The sequence below is a fragment of the Papilio machaon genome, chromosome 13, assembly GCF_912999745.1.
Source record: "Papilio machaon chromosome 13, ilPapMach1.1, whole genome shotgun sequence".
NCBI classification, from domain to species: domain Eukaryota; kingdom Metazoa; phylum Arthropoda; class Insecta; order Lepidoptera; family Papilionidae; genus Papilio; species Papilio machaon.
Window position 1 is genome coordinate 2,619,835 of NC_059998.1, and position 23,571 is coordinate 2,643,405.

The window sequence follows — 23,571 nt, forward strand, 5'->3', positions numbered from 1 at the left end:
TTTTTTTAAAACTTCAAATGAAAAACGCCATCTATGTTTTGAAATCTGAAAATTAATTATGCTCAGATAAACTTGCAACACTTTCACAATTATGAAATAAAAATACAACATCTGTTGTTAACAGAAGGAGAGAAATAATTAAGGGTTCCCACGATCGAAATTAACAGGAAACGTTGTGATAAGAAAAAATACTTGAAGCAACCTCAAAATACAAGTAGTGTAAATATTCCTAAACTAATTTCTTTTTTTAACACCTATCTTCTCGTCGAATATTAAAAGTATATAAACAAGAAAAATTCATAATAACATATTAATTGAGTAACCAGCATAGAGAATAACCTCACCATGTTCTGTTGCGGAAAACCTTTAGAACCAAGAAATAATTCTACAACAAATTTCCTGTAATGGCAATAATAGAAATTTCATGAAACATATTAAATAGTTGCCATGACCACGGGCGGGAAGCCATGAATCGGCGATGATTAGTGTCAAAGTATATCATTACATTAATAGTGTAATTTTTGAGTTCTTGATAATTTGATGTGAAGAATAGTCAAAGCCACGGAGAAACTTTTGTGCAATAAGTGTATAACTGAATTTAATTTTTAAACGACATTAGTTCTTTGGATGTATTGACGTTGAAGTAGAGTGTTGCAATATAAAAAGGGATTGTGGCGCCCTTATGTTCGGTTTTCTATATTTCAGGTTTGGCTATAATAGAACAGAATAGACAGTGTGGTCTTTGACTATCTTGGACAATAGAGAAAGGACTAGAGTCTTTACTGACACTTTTATTAAAACATAATGTAGTATTTGTTATGTCCAAAAGAAAAAGGAATTACAATACAGTGTTACTTCAGTGGAGTTCTAGGTTCATAACAAAACTTATGTCTTTATGAACGCAGAACACTTATGCAAAACAAAAAATTACCCCATAAACAAGCAAGTGTAGAACCTATTGTTCGTTTTTATTTTATTGACAGTGGGAATGCAATGCTTGACAGATCCTGTCATTGAAATTAAAATACTTGTAATCCTTGTAATAGTTATTAAAATACTGCGCGCTGGTTTCATACAGATTATAACAAATATAAAACTCGGAAAACGTAATTTGTAGCATATTAAAAAATTGCTTAATTTAATTCTGTAGAAATACATTCCTCTCATAATATTTTTCCAAAAGAAATACGGTTCGGTACAGATTATAAAACACTTGTTAAAAACAAGTGAAGTGCTATAACGATATGGATGGTATGGTACCCAACTCAACAAAACAAATGTCCGATTCGTGCGCCCATTTCGTAAGTTCTTCGAACGATAAATTCGATCAACGCCCTCTTATTATTATGTTTTAATATATATGGGCGTATGTGAATTGCGATATTTACATCCTACCTTCTAATTATAACGTAAAATTAATATTAATATCTTTGGAAAACTGTTAAATTCTTTTAGCAGAACGGCTTAGCGACGAAAGGAATCAAGTTTCATTTTTGCAGTTTTATAAATGTTTGTCTAAGTGTTTGGATATTTAGTATTATTTTCATTGTATTATAAAACTATATTTAATTGAGAATAGTGAATACTCAAGATGCCAGTTAAAAGTGTTCTCCTTTCACCATGCAGTAAGTGATTAGACTGGATCCAATCATCGATGTGTCGTTGTCACATCATAAACGAAGCACGGATGTTGACTCTTAGGAGTTGTCTGTGCGATGGTGATAGCAAAGAGTAAGAAAGTTAAACCCAAAATGAACAACACGATCAAAAGCATGGATTACAATTGGACTTCTGGCCAGGAACCTCCCAACAACCAGGAACTGGGAGTTCCTCGAGCTATATTCATTCCTCATTCAAATTCCTTGCCATTTGACGAAAGGCGAGTCACACTGGAACAACCTATAAAGGTAAATATTATCATAAATACTCATACATTTTAAGTTTCTAATCAGGGGGAAGTAGTATAATAAAAAAATTATAATAATTTTATCACCTTAATACATATAAAAGAGTACTAAAATTATATTTCTTTTCAAAATGTTTTTAAGTCATTACCTAAATACTTGGTTTTATGTAATAGTTTTTTAGTATAGTTTTCTTACTAGAATTTAGAATGGTCCTAGTAAACATACAAGTATTTGCAGATTTGGTAATGCAGTTAACATCCTTGTGTATAATTAACAGTTAAATGTTACAAAACCAACAGTTTTGTAACATTGTGTTTATGTTGATGTTGAAGATTATTGTTATACACTAAAATTAACTTGTGCTATAAGAGAACTATCTAAAATTCTAGTATGATTATATAAAGTTAATAATATTTTGGTAATCAATGTAAAAATACATAAAATGTCAATCTTTGTTTTTAAAATCAATTATTAAATATAGTATATAAAATAGGCACCTGATGTTGCCTATTTTATATACTATATTTAATATTTTATACTAGAATAACATCAGAATATTGATTTTCAGACAGAATATCTAATATTTTGTACTTCAAATTTAGACACATTTACTTTAAAACTTGATGGATTGGCGGGTATATAACAGTTCAGTATGATATTTTAGAATTTTTCATTACTATAGAAGTCTGGCGGGTAGTCTGCTACATGCAAAAATTGGAGAACTGCATAATGTGGATGGAATTGACCAAATCACATTTTTTTTTGTAGTAAATAGTGACATAATCTTCTAGATATAGATTGTCAATTTTAATAGAGGAAAAGTTGGCATGTTGCCATTGACTTGTGATGTAAAAAAGACAGTACTTCCTAAGTTCATACTCAAAAATTACTCTTTCTGTAATTGCAATATCCAGTGACCGTTTCAACATTGTTTACATAGTAAGACTATTTTATTTATTAACAGTTATGTTTTTATGTTGTGAGTATCTATTACAAAATTCCATTAAATACAATTATTTTCAACCTTAGTTTTACCAAAGGGAATGAAAGGAAAAACCTTTTACTAATAGCTCCTATCAATTAAAACCCTAGGCTAAATGATATTCCTTGATTTGTCTATTTAATGGGAGTTAAGAAATGTTATTAGATTTATATTTTTCTTTCACATGAATTGTAAAATACTTTCCCATATTCAATATGCCAAGAATTTGATCCTAATCTTAAGTTTTAGAAGTGGATACCTGATAAGCATTTATCTATTTGATGTCCAATATTTCTAGTGTTTATCTCTATTCCTTTACCCTCAAAATGTTTGGTTTGATGTGAACTTATCTTATGTTCATAGTGCATTCGACTAATGTATTTTATTGCTTTGTTCCAATTATATTTAGGTACATGTTAGTCAATACATGATTTCCTTTGAGTTCTCGGTCTTTGTTATTTATACTGCAAATAGTGGTTAAATTTTGTCTTTAACAATTGCATTTTGGTTTTCAATACTGTCAATAAAATATTATTTATTTAATGATTGTGTATACAATGTATCATCAATTCAAATTGATTTATTGAGTCGCAGACAACAGCTAGTGTTAGTATATATTAGTATTAGTTAGTCAGATGTTTAGAGCTGGATGTAGGTCTAAAATAAATTTGATTTAAACCAAACTAAAAACATCTTGCTATTCTGCATTATGTATTTTAAGATGTGATTTCTCTAGAATAATGTTATGTTACTTTAACTCATCTAATATGACAGTAAATATGTGTAAAGTAAATATGAAAAATTACATTAAATATTAAGGAATAATGTGCATGCGACATAACTATTTAATAATTTTACCAACTATATAGTACATCCTTTACGCAAAATACGCGCTTGTCGTGGAGTTGCGGAAAACTGAGCCCCTACTACTAGTACATACTTTTAACACTTTTATGTCATTACGTCTTTTTCATATAAAAGTGTCGAGTATATCGCCAGACGGGTCAGTGCCACTGAATGCGTGGTTTAAATAAAGGGGAGGACTATAAAGCGTATATTGGATACTGTATTTGAAGTTCGCATTGACCATGTTGCATGGATGCATTAACTTATTCTGTATGTCTGTCATGTAGCTCGTGCGGCCGCGCTCGTGTCTGAGTCAGCGTGACCCGCCGCTCAGACGCTCAATTGTCAATCGGCAATTAAATTTAATTAGATTAAATTGTGCTATTTCTAACATGGAATCTGTTACCCCGACGCAGCGGAAGTCGATTCTTATCGTGTGCACAACGAGTACGGGAAGCGCTTCATGTTAATAATACTATAGTGGTTGGCTAAGATATCCGCTTAGCATGTTGCTGATATTGCGGTTTAAATTTGTTAGCTGTTGATTTTATCTTTATAATTTTTTTTATTATTACGTACACAATAACAGTCTTGAGAGCTACTTAATTGGCTGTTTTACCTCCAAATATTATAATTAAGGTCAGTTTAAGATGTACACGTGAAGGTATAATATAACCTTCTTGTCACACATTCTTTTTCTCTTTTTTACACCTATTTAAGAAAAGGAAAAACCTTTACAAATCTATTGGTAGTTGCGAAAGAGCAACTGGCTTGAAACTAAGTCATACGCGCGTTCGTTTGCCTTTGTCATTAAAAGATTGAATAATTTTTATCAAGATCTGCTTTTTTGACCATTCAGATGAATAGGAAAGTAGGAAGTTAAGACGATGTACAAAAATTGCATGTCACCTCTTTGCCGCATGTTGTCTTTTGTTACTAAATTTCTACGAATCAAGGGATATTCTTCTATTAAATATGGAAGGACAAGCTTAAATTGTTACAGTTTCTTGAAATTGTGGTCTTGAATAGGAAGGTCTCTCTCCTCCGATTCTTGTGGCCTGAGTAATGAAAAAGGTCAAAGACTTTAATTGAGAGGAAGGGCTACGAATTGAAGTCATCCTAAGATTAATGTCATCACGATTTTACATACGACAGAATTGCGTATATCAATTTAACGTGTATTTAATTTGACAAATGGTTTTAAAAATTACGACGATGAGAAAGTTTTTAGCGGGGCGCTAAAACTAGTAAAATGCTGTGATTAATGCGGAAAGTTATGCATGATCATTTAATAATTGTATGTCTATGACTGCAGTAATGCTTATAAAGTTTATATGCTTCTATATTTCTCTATTACATCACTAGGAAAGCGAAAAAGCGGAATAATTAATATTAAATCACCTGAAAAAAAATTCAAAGTATGATTTTTTTATTCACGTTAAAATGTGCCATATCTGAGTTAACCACCATACTTAATTCACTATTGTGTTTCAAGCGTCCTTTTTACTTAACCATTACTTATTGAACAATACGCAATATACAAAAACAAGCGAATATCCGTTTGACCTTTTATTTTATAAAATGCATTTTTCCGTACCTTTTGTACTTAATCAAAAAAGAGCTTAGCGTAGCTTTTTACAATGTATTAGCGCTTGACCACGATCCTACTTGATCTTAAGTGGTGATGTGGCCCAAAGATTGTACGCGCTTGTTTAGTAAAAACCCATTCACCCTATTCTTGACGCCGCGTCATACTTTGATGGCAACTAGTTCCAATCCACTGTACGCACAGGGAACGACGATACAAATCTATTCGTTCGTACGTTCTTTACATCAACTACAACAGGACCGATACCTGCCGTATGTCCTATGGTAAAATGGTGATGGGGGAAATTATTTCATGTAATTCCTTCCCACAATCCTCAAAATGTAGCCCGTTGAAAACTGACTATATTACTCCAAAATATACTGTTAGACATTATTTAGTTAATACGTGTTATTTGGAGTAATCAAGTATGAGACTGCTAACTGAGTCGAATATTTGAGACAACAGTAACGACGAAATTGCTAATTTATTAAATAAGGTCATGGTTAACAAAAGTACCCGCATCTGAACAACTTGTTCGGTTGATTTATGAACGCATATTAATTTTAGTATTTAGTATTTTTTGCATCGGTTAAACAAAGAGAACAGGTAAAGTAAATAAATATGTAAACGACTGCATGATAATCACTGCTGTCATAATGAACCGTAAAAGTCCGGGAAAGAGTACCAATCAAATGAACCGGATCAAAAAAACGTACGCACGATAACCGTCCAATATTTATTGGTTACACAAGAGATGTTTCAGATAATACCAAATCTTAACTTGAATTAGGGTCATATACACATTTGTGTGAATGGGTATTTATGACATTGATTTTATTATTATAAGAATTACTGAAAAATAATTATTGCCAAGTTACAGTTAACATTAATGATAGAATCGTTATCGTTACGATTCTGGTAATTAATATTTACTTGTAATTATTATTTTTCTTTACTTCAATGTTGTTTTATTTCAGATTGGACGCAACGTATACCGAGCCACACCGACACCGACGAATACGATCTTCGAATGTAGGGTCCTCTCCCGGCACCACGCAACTCTCTACTATGACAAAGGACACTTTTATCTCGTGGTAAGTTTTTACTCTTACATACACTAGCTCAGTTTTTATTTCCCTACACAGTCTAAATAGATGTACGGAGAAGTATGTTACCTAGAGGTGTGGACTGAAATTATGGTGTTGTCTTTTGATGCCATTACATATTATAATGTCAAATCTAAGATGAACACTAATTGAGGCAAGCACCATATACCATTAAAAAACATTTCCTACAATAATTTCTCTCATTTATTTTATTTCTTAGTACATTGGTTTGAGGTTTGAGCAATGAATTTGAATATTCATTTTAATACGTCAGTATTTTGTAGGCACTCGTTGTTTTAAGGTGAAAATGTGTTGCGTACCTACAAAGGCGAGTCGTAACTTCCTTCCGTATACTATTTCCTAAGCAGTTTGTTCGCAATTAAATTGTCGGATCAATTTCTGGCTTAAGCGAATTTTTAATCGCTTAAGTTTGTAGGGTTTCTTATTTGAACAATGTAATCCCAAGCTACTTGCCTAATACCTAACGAGGTTTTGGTAAAACTTTTGCAACATTCATCTTAAGTTTTTTTTACTAATCCTCTAAATTTCTTATTTTTGCGAATAACTTTGGTAGCAATTATAATACAATATTTACACTAACTAAGCTGTAAAACTGCTTTTTTGCAACCTCCGGCACAAACTATTTACTCTTTAAGCGGTGAAATAAGCCAAAAAATCTCTAACACCTCTGTACTAATCGTTGAGTATTAAGCTTGCTCGCTTCAAAAACTTCGGGTAGCAATAATAATTGTTAATCGAAGTTCATAAAGCTCATAAGATAATTAATTATTTAATTTTGAATTAATTGGTATTCCTCATAGTAGTTATAATTTTATCTGAGAACTATTTCCATTTAAACAGTGTACATGGATTTATATTAACGAAATAAATAAGATACGTTACGAAAATATACACAATCGCTTTAATGTTTTGTAATGTTTGTAATTCTCTAAGATTCACGGTATCATCGACCTTGCACACAATACTAGTTCGATCCAAAAACAATACGTTTAATTACATACTTATACTGGAACGTAAATTGACGTCAACAGGGATGTACAATGTAAGGCTGGTGTTATACCAAACATTCCCTGTTGTCGTTCATACAAGTTTAGAAATTTTATTTTTAATCCATAGAAGGCAAGACTACGAAAACCGGAAAACGTCTACGTAAATCAACATTTTTTTATAAAATTTTATCGTCCGGCCATTCTATTAAAGTTAGAGGTCATAAGTGCTTAATTAATTATACAAATAGTAGCATAAATTTCTAAACATATGTCTCGAAAAAATATATGTTAAATCGAAATAGCTTTTTTTCTAATCAATATAAAAAACGCATATTTTTTTAATAAATAAATTAATTAATTTCAATGCGTGAATGAATAGCTTTAATGTAAATGTGTACGGACCCTAATATCGTAACTTACATCACCCGTGCTCACATGTAACTATTATGAAAGAACCTAATTGGCTTATCTATGTTTAGGCCAGTAACGGGTCCACTCTCACTTGATACGCCCACTGCCAGATTTCTAGGACATACGTCGTAAATATTACGAGCGCGCTTGTTGTAAAATTGATGGATGAATTGTGAATTCGTACTATAAATCTAAATTAACATTTTATGTGTTACTAGGATTAAACAATTATCTCTTTTTTTTTCTTTTTTTTTTTTACGGGTTTTTTTGGCATTGGAAACCCACGGTTACTCTGTTATAAGTTGTGGAACATACTGCAACATTAACGGTTTACTGCTACGACTCGATGGCACTACCATTTATGTTATAGAATGAACAACGTGTTGTCCTTTCTGGAAAGTTCACTGACCCTACCTTATATCCAGTTTCATTTTTATTCCTCTTTTCCTTTTTTAATTTATTAAAAAAACTGAATGTCACCTGCGAATCCCTCCGCTTGGAATTAAAAAAATACTTAATAAGCTGGATATGTGTTCTTCCAGACTACGCTCTAAATCTATGTCAAAAGTTATCGTGATCCAATGAACCATTTTGGGGGTAGCTTCTAACAAACATCCATCCATCCATCCACACGTCCATCAATCTGAACATTCGCATTTATAATATTAGCAAGATATATGCAGATTATTTGAAAGTTTATTAAGTTTTTTTTCAGCCATTCCAACTTAGTTCTTGTATTGACTCACGATCGAAGTCAGAATCGAATGGCAGAATTCAAACCCACGATAACGTGATCGGATATCCTTACCATTAGACATTGTTTTAAAATACTAGCTTTTACCCGCGACTTCGTCTATGCAGAATTAAAAAAGGGAGAAAAGTATCTCATGTGTAACAAGAGACTATCTTACTAATATTATAAATGCGAAAGTTTAGATGGATGGATGTTTATTAGGAGGTATCACCGGGACGGCTCAATGGATCTTGATGAAATTTGGCTCAGATGTAGAACATAGTCTGGAAGAACACAGCCTACTTAATGAGTTTTTTAATTCCGCGCCGACGGTTACGCGCGCGACAGGTAGTATTCTATATCTGTGCCAAATTTCATCGAGATCCATGCTGCAGTTCTGTACCTACCTTCTAAGAAACATTCATCCATCTATGCATAAATCCAAACATTCAAATTTTTTATATTAGTGAGATTGTACTCCTGTGTGATAATTGTAGACAAAAACATATTAATACTATAATGTAGATACTTGTGCAGAAAACGTGGGTGTTAATTTGTATACTGCTTGCCAATGATATTTTCGTAAGTCAGTATACAATGAAGCATTGTTTGTTGCTTGGAAGCTACATTCAGCCGTTGGTTAGGTTGTAACGACTAATATGTGTGTGGACATACCTTATAATGGTAATATTATAGAGCTTATTGTATTGGCATAATCTTGCGTTTTAATATCAAAGAAATATGAAGGCCTTAACTTTAAAACCGGTCCTATTTTAATTTAAATTAGGACATCTTGAGGTTTACTTTATTATCTTCCTCTACCGCCCAAGTTTTATACAAATTCTGTTACTATAGTAGGAAAGCTAACCCAAGTTTGTCGTGGTTTTTTTATTATTATAGCAGATAATGGTTTTTTTGTACTGTTTTGTTATAACGACGCGTGTGACAAGTATTAAGTGGGCAAAGTTACGTAGATTTTTGTTTCATATTTATTCATAGTTAACGAAGGTCGTATGTTATGGTTCTAATCTTGAGTTCATCCCAATCTTTCGATGTCTTCTGCTAAGTTTTTAAATGTCTAATTGTTGATAGTAGCCCATAACATTGAATCGTCGAAGTTTCCATTGTGTCCCGAGATATAAGATAACAATTAAAACTAAATTAAAACATAAGATCTGTTTTCATTGTCGCGAGATGTACAAATGTGACGGTGTCATCCGTACTTAATTATTCAGATGATCTGCGATACGTGATTTGCCTGCAGCCGAGGAAAATATGCGCGTGATATTATTAGCAACTATGATTTTTGCAACATTCGCTTGATTAATGAAGTAAACATGTATAAAACTGTTTGATCTTTTGAACGTTTTTAATATAATACAGTATTAACATAATATTTTTATTCTCAACGGATACTTGTATTTACTGTTATCTTGTGGTGCGTGCTTTAGTTGATTTAATATACCTCTATGTCATACCACATTGAGAAAAATATTCGCTTTTGATCACTTATTATGTACAATATGTCATGTGTCTAGAAATAGGCATTAGAATCTATCATTCCATCATCATAAAATCTGTTTTAATTATATCTCCATATAACAAGTGGTAGTCATGGAAAGCCTTATTCAGTAGTTATGCGTTTTTTCTCAACATGAATACCAAAGATTAATATATTTTTGCGTCACTAATTACGCGTATTTTGTTCTCAAATTAGCTCTATCATTGGATTGGATATATTCTTATTGTCTTCGAATACATTAATAGTTTAAAAAAAATTAACATTAACAAATAATTAACAGTTTCATCAGTCAAAATATATTGCTAACTCTGTTTTATCAAAGATAATGACAGGGACGACGATATTTTTATATAAAGAGAATTTGGGGTCAGAAACCAATGGTCTATGACATATTAAAAATCACTCTTTTATGTACAGGATATTCTATAAACATTTAAATATGTACCTAATTAGCAAACAAAGATACAAACAGACACACACACAAGCTAATGCGTCTATGTTGTGTGCTGACATTGATTGGTCGTTATCAGAGTAGCATTGTAATGATTTGCTGACGGTCTTCTAGCGTACAATGAGTTTTATTTTTATTCTTTGTTTTAACTACATATTTCCGTACGTTATTTGCTTTTATAATATCCTAGCTAAGAGCTAAGATACATTTCTTCTTACTTTGTTTACATTTGTGTCTTCAAATCGATCGTTTTCATAAACTTTTGTAATAAATTTAAATTCTGCCAGAGATGACTTGTTATAAGAGGAACTGGTGATAATACATTTGCTGAGATCTCAAGACTGTCTTTGCTCTAGCGTCATTTTCTGTTGAATAACTCTTTTAACACTTTCAAAACTGACCTCTTTTACTAATTATTCCAGTATAGATATCTCCTTTTAACCGACTTCCATCCAAAAAGGAGGTATTTCTCAATTTGTTTTTTATCACTTATTATTTGCTATATTTGTATGACTACATACCTGAAGGATAGAAAGGAGAATTTTTTTTGGTATCGATTTATTTTTAGTATATTTTTAGCAGTCGTTTGAGGACATTAGTATTGCTCTAGAGACGTCGTGCTGTCTGTGCCTACGGAATGTATTAATATTACTTACGATACCCATTGTCGTTACACCTGTATTATGAAAATATCGCCATCTCTCTCAATGTCTTTGAAAATAACAAAGATAGTAGATACGGTTACTTAGAAAAATCTGTAACAACATTCCTATAATGGTTTTCTATGTATCACGCTTGCAATTCAAATGTTATGCGTCCGATTTTATCGGTTCTTTGTCTGTTGATCTTTGTACAAACTTATATATTGTGGGTGTCATTGGCCCGAATATCAATATTGAGCAATAATATGTAACATTTTAATTATGTGGGTGGACACATAATGTTTGACCGTTTTTGGAACATTTTGTCTTTTTTTTATAAGAGAAAGGTGCAAACGAGCAACGGACGGAGTCAAGCCGATCGGTAAGACCCCGATCATTGGCTATTGGAGTGGCACGTCGTTGCACGCGGTCAAAAGGAAGAAGCTGGTATTTAGGAGCTCCAGCCCAGAGATGCGAGCAGTATTCCATATGTCTTGGTCCCATGTTTCAACAAACAACTTCGTTTTATTCTAAAAGCTTGATAACAACTAGGTTTGTAGTTACATTCTACATAATATTTAGTATAACATTATTAGAAATGAGACACTTATGAAAATAAACCGATTCAAACAATAGCCTTACTACAATTAATTTGTACCGTCTTATCTTATTGTTTTGCTCTCGTGTGAAACTAGCATAACCTTTGTAAAATGTCAATGTTTCTGTCCTTTATAAACTCTCAGCGTCTCTACATTTGGAGATGGTCAAGTCGCCTACTATGGTCATTGTGACATAATGACACATATAAATGAAACGATGAATATGGTGATTGTTACGAAACTATTAACAATTTAATCTCTCATACGACAATTAGCGTAATGTATGGCGAAGAGTCACTACCCTTAATTACACCTTGCTTGTTATTGGCAATGATAAGATATGTACTGACGTTAAAAATCCCATAGAACTAAAATCCTTAATCCTGTTATCATTTTTGTGGTTTAAAGAATTGTTCAACCTACTTAAATTATGTGAGTCGTCAAAACTAGTTTTGATATATTCCCTTTGTATGGTGCTTGAAAAAATTAGAAACGCAATAAATGTACGTCTTGACTCATCGTCGTTTTATAAATATTATCTAGATCCGAACGTTGTTCAAGAACTAAAACAAATACTTGCTTTATATTTGCGTATATAAGAGTCATCTTGATGATTGAAACTTCTAATTTATTTAAAAAAAGTAATTGGAGCATCAAACGTATTGAAAGTATTTGAAGATTGTTTGTATTCATAGGAATTTGTTGTTGATAAACACAAACATTGTAATTTATAAACAATCTGTGTAGCATGATTCTTGCGTTCCAGTCGATTCCCGGCTTGAGTAGATGGCGTGCGTGTTTCAGGATAACCAGAGCAGCAACGGTACCTTCATCAATAACAAGCGTTGCTCGATCTCGGAGCTCGAGCCGCAGGAGGTGTTCTCCGGTGACGTGGTCCAGTTCGGCATTCCGGTCGTCGAGAATGCTGCCAATTCGGAAAAGGTACCCTAACTAGACACTTAGGATTATCTGAACTAACCCAAGCCAAAACTAAGATGATGGTTTCCCGAGTAAATGTCTACAAGTAAAGAGCTTTATAAAAAATGTTGTACATTTCATTTTCAAATGACTTATACCAATTAAAATTTTCTTTTTCCTTAAATTTTGTATTAAATATTTTAGAACACGTTTCCACCGGTGGTGGCGCTGCTCAAGTTATACCACCCAGACGGCAAGGAGGCCAAGCTCTCCTTCAACCCCACCATGACGACGCCATTACATCTCAAAGAGCTGTACGAGCTTAATAATTTTGTTCAGGTAAAAATATATTCAGTTGTAAAATAGTACCTAATTATGATAACTGTGTTGTTAGGAAATTAAAGGCCTAATGAGATATTTAACATGGATTTTTAGTTAATTTAGTATATAAAGTTAAACAGAAGCATTACAATATCAACCATCTTTTCATTTAGGATAAATAGGCACTTATTTTCAATTTAAACAAAGGTTTATTCTGCACAGAAGATGTTTTGAAAGGCGATGTTGTTTTCTATGTAGGAAGCAATCCAGCGCGAGGCGTCACTGGAGGGGCGGCTGCGCACACTGCGCGAGTGCGTGGAGCGCACGCGTGCGGACGCGCAGGCCTCCTGGGAGCTGTTCGTGGGCGAGCAGCGGCTGCTGACGCGCGTGCACACGCTGGAGGCTATGCTGGCCGCCGGCAAGCAGCCCGAGCAGCACCACGTCGTGCAGCTGCTCACTGATAAGAGGAACTATCAGGTGACGTCAATACTACCGGCAATAGTACCTAAAATAACTAATGAATATCTCACTTTTCAAAATCGATACAATAGTTTGACCAGTCATGTTAAAGATACAGCCCGCGATCGCAACGAGACAAAGAAAGAAGAATCATGTTTTTAGAGCTTTTATACTACTTTCGATTCTAATTTAATAAATAAAATGTTATAATAATTCAGTTATTTTTTTTAGTTTCATATGGTTACCTACGAATTCGAAATTTAATATATGGCCCTCTGCAAAATTGAGTTTGACACCTCTGGTTTTCACTCAAAGTCACAACGATACGGATATATTAAATACTTATACATTCCCGAGAATAAAATAATCCTATTTCTAGTTCGACGGTAAAAGACATGCATGCTTTTAATATATGAAAAACTATCTTTCATTCATCTTCAGTAGGAATCAGTGTTTTCGTGTAGTAATAGTACATGCAATTTTTAGTACTTTTACATGAGTACAGTTTGTAATACGTGTGTGTTGTTGCAGGAGGTGGCGCAGGAGAGTCTGCGCAGCGCACACGAGCAGCGACTGGCGCTGGAGGAGACGCTGGAGCGGCGCAGTCGCGAGGCCGCCGCGCTTCATCATCACAACTACGCGCTCAGGCTCACCGCCAACAACGCACTCGCTGAGCTCCAGGTACGCCCCCCCCTCCCTCTTCTCCTCCCACATATATACACATACAACTGTGAGACATGCGCTCAACATGACATAAAAAAGATCTTACTTATTGAGATCTGATTTGATTGATTGTTTGTTTGCATTGAATAAACTCCGAAACTGAATTTTTCAAATCAGTTTCAACTGATTTGAAAAATTCTTTAGTGAAAAAACTAGGTAAATAAATAAGCATATTTATTATTAGATTTTACCACGAGGACGAAGTCGCGGGTAACTGCTAGTAATAAATTTAGGATCACGAAATTCTTTTCTTTTTTTTCTCTTCCCCTAAAGTTCTCTTTAAAATTCTAATTTTTGTATTGATGTGATTGTGTATTAATATAAATATGTTGTGATTGCAGAAGTTGGCGGCGCGTTGCGAGCGCAAGATGTGTGCGGCGCGCCTCGCCATCGCCGCCGCTGAGGAGCGCGAGCAAGCTGTGCGCAAACATCTCCCACTTACAGTCAGTCTCCCATTTACATCACATAACCATATACCATTTGTTATTCCAACTAGCTACAACAACAAACAGGAATCCTCTAAGTTATTTTAGAATAGTTGTAGGAACTTAGATAAGCAATTCCAGGGTTAACGCGCATTTTAAGTGCTAACTACATTTAAACGGTGAAAATGTTAAAAAAAAAGCATGATATATTCATAAATCGGTTGGGTTAAATCATCATCAACCTGCCCTTATCCCTATAGAAGGTCGGCACAGTCGGTATTCCTCCATACATCTCTATCAGCCGTCATATCTGAATTTATCCCCTACTTACGGCATATCCTGTTAAATTAATAAATAATTAATATTTTTTTTAATAGTAGTGACTTGACAGGGTATGAGTAGTGAGAATATATTTGTAATGCAATGTGTATGTTACAGTGTTCGGTGCAGAATGGTGAGGCAAAGATGTTGGTGGTGAGCACGGACAGCAACAAGGTGTCAGAGGCGAGGCGCTCCGGCTCGCTGGAGGATGCTGTGAGAGCGCTGCCTGACTACATCAAGCTGCTGCTGCCACAACCACTGCTCAACAAGGTACACCCCCCCCCCTACACCTCCCATTTCTTAAACAAACCGCAAAAACAGTCAAAGAATTAAATTCACTTCCCACTTAAGATCTAATATGTAATAGGAAACTGTCATTGTAAGAGCTATAATTTAGTTGAATTATATGTGTAAGTTACTATGACCAGTTTTCCAAATGGATGGTGTTGCCAAAACAAACAGTTATAACGTAAAAATTCAGAAAACATTACTTCGCTATCTCAGGTACAGTAGTTGTCAGATATCTTGGCGGCTCTTAATTTGGACTGCCAAGATATTTAGACTTATACTAATATAACTTTATTTGCGGTTAATTTACTTTCCTTTAGTCATTATGTACTATCATAAATGAATCATATGTTTTCAGGTGGGCATAAAAGCAATATCCGCGGAAGGTAAATCAGCGAAAGAGTTCGAATTAATTTTAAAGAAGAATAATATTTACAACTCAGATAATAAAGGTAAGCATGTCTAAATTACTATTAATAACAATTTATAGACATGTTTTTATAAAAAAAATATTTATTACGTATTTTTTTGTATGTAATAGAAAAAGAGGAAACGGAGGACGGTGTCAGCGGCAGCGCTGAAGAGAAGACAGAAGAGCCAGATACTTGCACTGACGACGAAAAACAGTCGCGACTTAACCACGGTCAGTAATAACTTCTGAAATCATAGTAACATTATAAATGTGAATGTTTAGATGGATGTATGGACGGATGGATGTTTGTTTGAAGGTATCTTTAGAACGGCTGCATGGATCTTGATGAAATTTGACATAGTCTGGAAGAACACATTGGATACTAATTATCTTTTAATTGCGCGCGGACGGAGTCGCGAGCGTCAGCTAGTTATACTTATAAATAAAATTGCAGTGTTTGTAATATTGAGAAAAAATCATATTTCTCATACACTGTATTGTATTTGCTTTAATTATAAAGTGAATCCATTTTTTTTCTGTCTCTGTCCACAAGGCCATGTTTGACCAGGTAATCTCAGGAAAGACTGGATCGATTTTGACGGGACTTTGACCGGAGAGTAGCTGATGCATGCGGGCTTATTATAGGCTACTTTCTGCGCTGATGAAGTCGCGGGCGACAGCTAGTAATATTATAAATCGGAACACAAACACTCAGTATGTGATAGCACTAGATTATTCCCTTTATCTGCGTAGAATGAATACGCAATTGATAACTCTCTCATTGTCTAAACTTTCATACAAAATTACCTCTAATATTGCTTAAGAAACTGAGATTATAATAATTATAAATAATAATTTCTTCTATTCTTTTTTATATGTACGTCAATTTTGAATCAAATTTCCAGATCAAGAGCATGAAGTGGAATCATCGAGTCCAGTGGACGGCGAGCTGCACTCAGACAATAATGCCAACTCTACATTCAGCGAGTCCAGCAACAGAGAAGAATCTCCTGTAAGTCATATACCACTTAATTGTAAACTAGATGTATTTCTAAGTTTATTTTGATATAGGGGACGTGACAGGAATAGATCTTCAGATATAAGTTCAGATAACTATCCTTGTTTCCTTTCTTTTTTCTATTTTCCTATCTTACCAGAAAGCGTCCATAATTTTTCTGATTACTCTGAAGACAACTTTTACTTTAGCAGACAGGGTATTGGAAATTTTTCAAACTGATGTAATCTTCAATGATAAAGTGTTTTTTTTTTTATTTGTTACTGTTTTATTACAATAATTCATATTAGAGTAAAGCTGGTGTGGAGTACGCGAACATCTTGCGCGTGATGGCGGGCCTTAACGAGGAGATCCGAGTGTTGCGCGAGCGCGTGTCAGCTGCGGGCGCGGAGGTGGAGCAGCTGCGGGCCGTGCGCGACGAGCTGCTCGCCGCGCAGCCGGACACCGAGCTGGAGCCCGCCGCACCCGCCACACCCGCAGAGGACGCCGCTGCATACCGCGCTAAGATAACTGACCTGCAGGTACACTATATCATCATATTGTGTATCAATAACAAATCACTTTACTTCTAGTTTTATTAAAATATAAGCCGGCGTTAATAATTTTAAATATGTATTCATTTTTAATATTTTAGATTTGACAGCCATTTTAGTCCCAAAATTTTTGTAATAAGTGAATTTTGGAATATAATTACGTTGCATTAAAATTGTCATCGCAGGCCCAGCTGTCTCGATCGACGGTGGCGGAGGAGGCGAACCTCGCGGAGATCCAGCGGCTGTCGAGCAGCGCGGCGGAGCTGCAGGCCGAGCTCGCGTTCCGGCCGACCCGCGCCGACATCGACGACCTCACCTCAGTGGTGGCCGCTCTGCGCGCCGAGCTGCTCGACAAGCAGAGCCAGGTGGACGCGCTGCAGGCCGCGCTGCACAGGGACGTCGTCACTCTCGACAAGGCGGTCGACACCTCGCGCTCGCTCGAGCGCCTCGACCGCATCGCCCGCCCCGACCCCGCCATGGACGCACCCATCGACCCCACCAAGATCTCGGCGGAGATCGACGAGATGTTCCAGCTGGATTACGACGACGACGAGGAGACGGACTCCGCCGCCACCGAGATCAACCGCGGCGCCAGCGAGCCGCCTCAGGCCGACACGAGCCTCGGCGAGTACGTGCGGCTGGGCGACGAGGAGCGGCTGCAGGTGACGCTGCAGAACGGCACGCTGCACGCGCTCGAGGAGGAGCTGGTGCGCACCAAGGAGAAGTGGGCGGAGGTGTGCGCGGAGCGCGCCCGCCTCGCCGCCCAGCTCGCCACGCTACAGAACAAGCCGCTGCACCTCGACGTCTCGCACGGCCTCGCGCTGCTGCTGCCCGTCGCGCTCGCCTGCCTCTACTACCTCCTGCTGCCCTACATCTCCTGATTGACGGCCTCCTGGGACCCGCCCGGGTACGCTTAGCGCCGCCCCGCACCCCCCCGCGCGCGCCTTCCTCACAGTATACAGTTCAAATTATTGCTCACTTTTTTATTTATAACGCGGTGCTCGTACCGACCCCCGCCATACGCGTCGCCGGTGAAAAAGTGGTTGGATATTTTTGGGTTTAGGATAATTTAGAATAATAATTGTTGTGCGAGTGCGGGTGCGGGCGGCGCGCGGACCCGAGCTTACCGTAGAGTGCCATTTGCTGTGAGGTGAGGACGCGACGTCGCGGTGCATTCTATTGTTGCATGTATATTGTTTAGTTTTTTTTTGTTCTGTAAAAACGTCGGTATCGTATTGAGTAAAAAAGAGAGAAAATATTAAATTCGTTGTTGATATCTGCCATAATAACTGTATATTGTTAATGTTAAGGCCTAACGACTGTCTTAAGTTGTAATAAATTATTGTTCTACGAGGTCTCTATATATCTTTAAGCAAATTCTCTGTGGAGCGATATATTGGAGGCGGAATGAATCTAGCAATATGTCTCTTGTTGATTATAAACTATAAGATACTTTATAGTGTGTTCATGATTGTATTGTGTCGGTCGTCGTCGTCGCCGCACATATCACGTTGTCAGGGCGAGGCGGGGGCCGGGGCTGAGGCTGAGGCGGGGGCCGGGGCTGAGGCCGGGGCCGGGGCCAGATTTGGGGCCTCTGTCCATAGATATCGCCGTCGATGTACATTTTGATTTTTTTTTTGCATTTTCTAGTCTTTTGTATCGGTTTAGATTTGGTTGCATGACGTTTTACATCTTGCAATTTATCAGAGCTTCGGCTTTAAGCCGTTGGATGCGACAAGATTCGTTCGTTGTTTGACATATTCTAACACTATTTCTTGTTTACTTTAGTATGAGATTTTACATGATTAAAGATCTTAATTGAGCATAAGAATATGGAATTTATTGCTCTTTTTTTATTTTGTATGAAGTTGACTATGTGAACGAATTTAACATTATTAGTGGGGTTATGTGCTGATCTTCGGCAAATACAATCTCCTTTATGTACTTTCTCGTGGATTAAAGGTGTCTCATGATATAATTGGCCTAAAATGTCTTACAAATTATGATATTTGAAATTAATTTAGAGGACTTTATCAGCTAAAGTAGGTTTTGTTGTAATTTATTTTTGCGTCTTTCATTTAAAATCTCATTCTAAATTTTACAATGATTTATTGAATAAATTATTTTCTTTTTATTAAAACGGCAATTTAGGGCCCAAAATAAAAAATGATAGCTCCACTATGATGGTTGAGTAAAGAGGTTAAAATTGTATTGACGCTGATATGAACATTGAAGTTTGTTCTGGCCCTTAATTAATATTTATGGATATACGTTGTTTGGTTTTTTTTTTATATATTTGCGGTATATTTTTAGCCCCCTGCCTTTGGTTATGTAAAGCGGCGTGCGTGTGAACTTGTGCTTGGACTTGTTGGTCGGAAGGTAGACTCAGAGATCGCTTTGCTCTGTGATGCGAAGTCCTATAGATAATTTTGTAATAAAACTTGTATAACTAACATATTAATTATTATCTTTTAGAGTTAACTGTAACTTTACCATGTTGAACCACTGTCATTGAAAGAAATATTTATTATTTTATTGTTGCATCAATTTTATTTTGTTATGTTCTGTTTTGTGTTTATACTATCTTATTGTAAATATATTTTTTTTAACTTATAATCGTAACGTTTAGTTTCACGCTGTCGAAGACTTTTTATGTTTTATTCTTAGATTGTAATAAATATAATGCATTCTATGTGGATGTAATGATAAATTTATTGGAAATAATATTGATTTGTTTAAACATTGGTATTTTGTCTCAAATTTAACCTCCGAATCCTTTAATCCTGGGATCCACAAATTATTTTGAACAAGTTATCCCTTTTCCAAAATGAACTGTTAACACAGACACTTATCGCCAAATTACCTACTTTTAAAAATCAATTATTATTATTTTTCATTCTGACTTTGGTCAATAGAAGACAGAGTGAGAATTAGCAACGCTTTAAGTTTGATATCGACCACTTTGGGTATCCCTGATTTAAACTATCCTGCTTTATCCTTATTACCAAGAAATACATGAAGCTTTCATGTTATTACCGTCCAAGAGCCATTTTTTTTTTCATTTATTTGAAGTGATTTAGGAAACTGGTCATCTGATTTCTGCTGGTCAACAATTTCAAGAATTACAACTGTTGGCTTCAAACATTCTCATAAAGGACTCAAAGTCTTATTGATGTGGAAATAACCCTTTATAGATTGGTTATCTATTAATTACATACAAAAAAAAAATATAAACTGCAATATATTTTTTGTGTAAAAACGGAGAAGGAAAGGTGTTGTGGCATTTCACTCAAATCAACTATTATTGACAATAGTACTTATGTTCTCTCCACTTTGAAGTACTTAACACTTTGTTGACCGGTCACAAGTTAACTCATGATGCGCTTTTTTTCGCATCGCACAGCTTAGTCAGTGACTTGATAATATTATTATTTTCTTCATTTATTTAAAATGATTATCCATTCTAATACTAAAGTCCTTAGTTTCTTGCATGGGCTAAGTACGAGCTAAACTGCTTATCCTTAATGCTATAAAAAGTAAGATCAATACACGTCCAAGGGATTAGACAAGTTTAAGTGCCATTAGTCGCCTCTGCGTGGAAAACCGGTTGACGTCGGAAAGATTTACGAATACGACGCTTTAAGACCTATTTTCACTACATCTTAAATTACTGTAATTTTCAAAGTATTACGTATTGAAAAACGGCTCGCCTGATGTTATTAAATACAGCTTAACTTGTTGACAGCCTGAATACGTAAGAGGTTAATGCCCACACTAGACTTGAATAGTTCCTAGGAATTAAATAATAAAACACATTTGAAAAACATTTTTTTTTATTTTGTACCATGTTTACAATACAAAAATATAGACATTTCTATATAAAAAGGAGAAGATATATTTATTAACGAGTTATCTGTAAACACAAACATCTTTATAGGAAATAAAACATCAAGGTTCTATTTCAAAATGTACAAGTCATGAACAAACTATTTTGGCAGGAAGTAGTATATGTCAGTTAATTTATTTGTTAGTAATCCAGCACTTGGACATCGTGAAACAGGTTCTAAAAGTAAATTAACTAGTATTAAAATATAACCCATTTGATTACGCACGAAAAAGCTTTTTTCAATTGGTTCCACCCCAAAACTTGGCATTGCTTAGAATACGAGAATTTTTTCACTGTCTAACCTAAATAGGATAGGATTATTACAATTTATTAGAAAAAATAAAAATTAACTTATGAAGAGATTTACTAGATTAAGAAGTTCGATAAAATGTAGATAATACTTAAATGAAATCAATCTTTCCTAAGATATAAAAAGTTTGCCAGAAAATAAAAATAAATATCCTTAATTGGAGTTAGAAAAGCAATTAATAAATCAGTCAATTCTTCGTGATTATTAAATCTAACAAATATAATTTATTACTCTACAAATATGTATATAGGTTGTTATTTTTCCGAATTACAACGCCCGGTAAAAGATAATTTTTTTGTCATATTTGTTTTATCAAGATGTCGAACAAAACGTAGACAAAAGAAAGCGTCAAGCAAAAATATATAATCGAATAATTTGACAAATAGGTACGCAAAATTTCACAAAAACTTTACCGAGCCCTTTAATGTAGGTTGATGGCTGTCAAAATGAGGCTTTTTTATTCCAGTAAAATATCAAAATAATATGACGCGAGCGCTCTGGAACTTTCGCAAGTTTTGACGATGCACGATGAATCATCTGAATGCGATCATGTGTAAATGATGATGAATGGAATGCGACTTTCGAAATTACCGAAATTTTCGCCTGCCTTATTACGTACGCTGTAACAAACTATGAGAAATACAATTTCATTCCGTTAAGAATGTTGAGTTAATTTTTTTTTATTTTTTATTACGAGTCTACTCAAATCTTTTCAAAAACCAGTCCCAACAGTCTCGAAAAAATAACAATGTACCTACTCTTGTTATTCTCCCAATATTTTGTTCTATTATATTATATAAATCGACCCGTTATGTATTAAACTTATTGAAATTTTAATCAAACTTGTTAACATACTGCACGCGCGTAATTTAAAAAAAAAACAGTAAGTAGTCTATCTTTCTTCCAGACAATGTTCTACATCTGTGCCAAACGTCATCAAGATCCGTTAAGCCGCTCCGGAGATACCTCCTAACAAACATCCATCCATCTAAACTTTCGCATTTATAATATTAGTAAGGTTAATGTAAGTCGATGATGCATTTGCGATTCTTAGCATTATGAAACAAGCGATAGCGTAAATAATATGATTCATACCGCGCACTTTTTTAAATGTCCTTTGTACGTTTCTACGGTGTAGGAAAAACTCGTGATGCAAACAGGATATATCAGCGAAGAAATTCAAAGAAAAATATGTGTGAAGTCAACCCGCACTGGGCCAGTTTGGTTGGCAGGCCCCGAGCTCCTCGGTGGGAACATATATAGGCTGACGACAACATATAACACCCTTAGAATTATAGGGACCTAATTAAAAATATGATATTTTCACTTCATTAGGCTATAAAGTCAAGGGTGTGATATATCGTACTATAAAATTACCATTAAGCTATTCGATACAGGTTTTAGGCCTGATATAAAATCAGTTTTAAGTGTTTCACCTATATCACGCGACTATCAATTTTATCTATTGCTTAGATATTGTGTAAAATACAGAATTCATAGAAACATCACTCATAATAACGTATTGATGGCCAAAATTTTCAATTTAATACAATTTAAGCTTGTTATAACACTCACCTATTAGATTCACGTCTAATATAGACGTGAATCTAATGTAAAAAAAAATTGAAGTTCTTTCTAAAAGATAATGTAGGTAAAAGAAAATGTGTGTATTAAATTAAATGTAATTCAAGTAAAATAAATAACTTCATATTACCCAAAACCAATCCGACTTTAACATGACCATCACAAACTTGATTTTACAAATCCAAATAAAAACAATGGTTTATTTTAAGATTGGTAATGTCAAAAATACACGTTAGCCATAAGAAATAAAAGTAAATAAATTACAAGCTTAAAGTTAAATAAGCATATCTTTAAAAATATAGATTAGTATTTTTAATTATATTATTCACTGTTAAAGTCGAAAGTTATTGTCAGGTTGTATTTTTTACAACACAAACAAAAAAGTTAAAGGAAAACGTGATGTGCAACGTTGTCTATGCTAATGTTTGCAGGCGTCCCGCCTCCGCCTCCGTCGCGCCACATTTTCCCGCGCTCAACAAATTCGCAACACTTCTCTACCCGTTAGCGGGCAAAGGTATTTGAAGTGTCCTGCCAATTTATTGATACTTTCGCGGTACTCGCAGCAAAATTGTCTTCTCGG

General features: G+C 35.0%; 1 protein-coding gene across 1 annotated transcript; it reads left to right on the forward strand.

The window, feature by feature from the left end:
* The first annotated feature begins 1,159 nt into the window (after nt 1-1,159).
* Nucleotides 1,160-19,059, forward strand: LOC106717780 (sarcolemmal membrane-associated protein). The gene is made up of 13 exons (XM_014511693.2): nt 1,160-1,907; nt 6,301-6,417; nt 12,601-12,738; nt 12,919-13,053; nt 13,294-13,512; nt 14,026-14,175; nt 14,559-14,660; nt 15,081-15,233; nt 15,610-15,703; nt 15,793-15,894; nt 16,569-16,675; nt 16,969-17,199; nt 17,397-19,059. The coding sequence occupies exons 1-13, from the start codon at nt 1,716-1,718 to the stop codon at nt 18,090-18,092; spliced, it is 2,436 nt and encodes an 811-aa protein (XP_014367179.2). The 5' UTR covers nt 1,160-1,715; the 3' UTR covers nt 18,093-19,059.
* Nucleotides 19,060-23,571: the final 4,512 nt, after the last annotated feature.